Source organism: Sinocyclocheilus rhinocerous, unplaced genomic scaffold, assembly GCF_001515625.1.
Source record: "Sinocyclocheilus rhinocerous isolate Xijiao unplaced genomic scaffold, SAMN03320098_v1.1 scaffold564, whole genome shotgun sequence".
Classification (NCBI taxonomy): Eukaryota; Metazoa; Chordata; class Actinopteri; order Cypriniformes; family Cyprinidae; genus Sinocyclocheilus; species Sinocyclocheilus rhinocerous.
The window spans coordinates 207,414-210,192 of NW_015645070.1; the positions used below are offsets into that span (position 1 = coordinate 207,414).

General features: G+C 39.1%; 1 protein-coding gene across 2 annotated transcripts in view; it reads right to left on the reverse strand.

The window, feature by feature from the left end:
• LOC107705389 (fibulin-5-like) overlaps positions 1-2,513 on the reverse strand; it is a 13,274-nt gene extending 10,761 nt beyond the window's left edge. The window contains exons 1-5 of one of the 2 annotated variants that reach the window (XM_016508655.1): positions 2,315-2,513; positions 1,959-2,218; positions 945-999; positions 654-702; positions 253-561 (exon numbers count right to left, since the gene is read on the reverse strand). In XM_016508655.1, the coding sequence (XP_016364141.1) occupies positions 253-561; positions 654-702; positions 945-999; positions 1,959-2,002 (457 nt within the window). In that variant the 5' untranslated portion in view covers positions 2,003-2,218; positions 2,315-2,513. Of the gene's footprint in view, positions 1-252; positions 562-653; positions 703-944; positions 1,000-1,478; positions 1,598-1,958; positions 2,263-2,314 lie in introns of those variants that run through there. The other variant, XM_016508656.1, reaches the window with a different exon arrangement.
• Between the last annotated feature and the right edge of the window lie 266 nt (positions 2,514-2,779).

The window sequence follows — 2,779 nt, forward strand, 5'->3', positions numbered from 1 at the left end:
ATGTTTTATGACTCTCAAAGCCGTGATTCCCATTCACTTCCATTACAAGACTGACAGACTGCAACGGTTTGAGTTAAAAATCTTCGTTTGTGATCTACTGAAGAAACAAAGTCACCTACATCTTGGATGCCCTGGGGGTAAGCAGATAAACATCAAATTTTCATTTTTGGGTGAACTATCCCTTTAACTAACATTATCAATAAGTTTGGGATAGAGGATAGAGGAATGTATAGGAACATGAGGCAAACTTACCAACACAAGTGCCATCGGCACCAAGTGTATATCCAAGGATGCAGGGAGTGGACCGGCTCACTATTGGGTAGCTTGGACCAGGACCTGCTCCAACAGGAGGAACGTTAGGAATGAATGGTTCTGAATATCCCAGTGATCTGTCAGGGTAGGACTCTTCAGGATAGGAAGGCTCAGGATAGGAACGTGGACTGTTTCGGGCATAGGATTGGGAGTAGAGTCCGCGGGGGATGCACAGGTATCCACCGTTCTGATTTACACACTGCATGTCACCCCGACACGGGTCTGGCAGTGTCCGGCACTCATCAATGTCTGAAAGCATATGTTAGAGGTGGCATAAACAGCTGTATTTGAAACACAAGTTTCAATGAACATTTTAATAACATGGCAGAAGTGCCACTAACCGATACACTGTCTGGCACGGCGGTCATAAGTAAATCCATCTGTGCATGTCTGGAGAGAAACAGGCATTTTATAGTCAATGCAATAGATAAACAGCAGTTTATGGAGTTCTTTAAGTAGTTATGTTGAAGTAGCTTGATATTGCTATCGTATGCTAAAGTTAATGTTTATTTTAAAGATGTACAACAGAACTGGAAAAGCAAAAAAAACCAAAAACAAGTAAGGCACTCTTATTACGACACAAGTTGAGCAATAGTGCCTAGCTTGAATGACTCAAAACAAAATTCACTTACCTGACTTTTCCCGGAGTGAATGCAGCATATGATACATATTAAAATGGACAACATTCTATAAATAAAAAACAAAATACCTTGGTAAATCATTCTGAACATTAAAAACACGTGGAAATGTTTAAGTTTCATTCATTGGAATAAGCACTGAATGTCCATTCAAAACCAAGAATATCAACAAACACTCTTATATAAATTGGATCATTTTTACAAACTTATTTTCATGGTTTACATATTCTTTTGAAGCACCATGACAATGATAACATTTAATCCCTAAAAATATCTAATATCGGTTTTGATACTATCTCTTATTGTCTAGTAAGTAATCCACTAGTGACTAACATCTGTTAAATATGTCACTAGTAGGGTCTTCTTGTTTTTTTTAGGTAAATAAAATACTTATTCCAATCGTTACTAGTATCAATTCAGTTACATATTCATCACATACCAGCACTTCTTAATTTGGTACTAGTTACTATCCCAATAGTGACAAGTAACTATTCCATTGTTGCTGGTACCAAAATAGAAATGTCTTACCACAAAATTATTTTGGGATCTGTGGTTCAGCTATTAACTGTTCACTTCTGACTAGTAGGTATTCCAATTGTTGCTAGTATCCTTTCCAGTTTCACTATACATTGGTATTAGTATTTGTTCTAAAGAAATTGAAGACAGCTATTTATTGGACATTAGTATGAATATGAATCATTCAGAATACTTAGTACATATGATATGACAAGCTATTAGATAAGCATATGACAAACAAGAATAGGAATTGAATCAATGGCAGGTAGCAACTTGTCACTTATAACAATGGAATAGTTACTTGTCACTACTGGAATGGTAGCTAACAGCAAATGAAGAAGTACTATTGACTAATTGAATAGATATTAGTCACTACTGAAATAAGTGTAATCATTAGTCAGTTGATTACTTAGTAGCTAGATACAAGTTAGTTGTAAGTAATGTATGCTAAAACGGCTTGCCATGAATCACCAGCTGACTAATTAAACTCACCTTTTGTTGGTCGACCAACTCAAGCCACGTAGTTCAAATAACATGTTTATGTGGATCCTTGTGGTTCCCTTGGAAAGAACGTCACACCGCCGACCCGTAAACCCCTCGCAGTAGGAAACGAGTTGATCTTTGTGGTTTTACTACCTTTACGGGCTCGCAATACCCAAAGCGCAAAACGAAGTGCCCAAAGCGCCCCCTCCGCGTACGCGCGTTCACTTGAATGTCGAGACACTTGGCTTTGGTCACCCGATGCGGCCGCCCTGTCGACCGATGGCAGGAAAGTGTGAGAACATTGACCAATAGTAAGAGGAGGGTCTTACTATATAAAAAAGAGAAAACGCTGTATTTCTCCGTACTCGGCCCACTCCACGGATTGTTTAGCAATGCAAATAAACGGGCCCCCAGAGCACTTGGCCAACAGCTGGATCCCATCAAAGACAGACAGCCCCCTTTGGAACGAAAGCGCGCACAGGGAGCTGCTACAGACCCAAACGAGGAGAAGGAAGAAGGCAGTGAGGAAAACCGAGCAAAGAATCTATCAAATGACGCATCATTAAATTGTAAGGCTCACCAGCCTGCTTAAATTTAGAGGAGACTACTGTACGTTATGGTGTGGAGTCCTCACGTCAGACAGACCGCTTCAACCATCATCACTATGAGATATTCGTTAAGGCTGTTAGCAAGACAAAAAAAAAAAAAAAGTTACTTTAAGGACATAAAATTCTGACTAGGTGTGTAAAAAGACAGACAGACAGAACATGTATTTACATAAAATAAACTCTAGTTAGTGTAGGCCTATATTGTATGTAACCATGACTGCT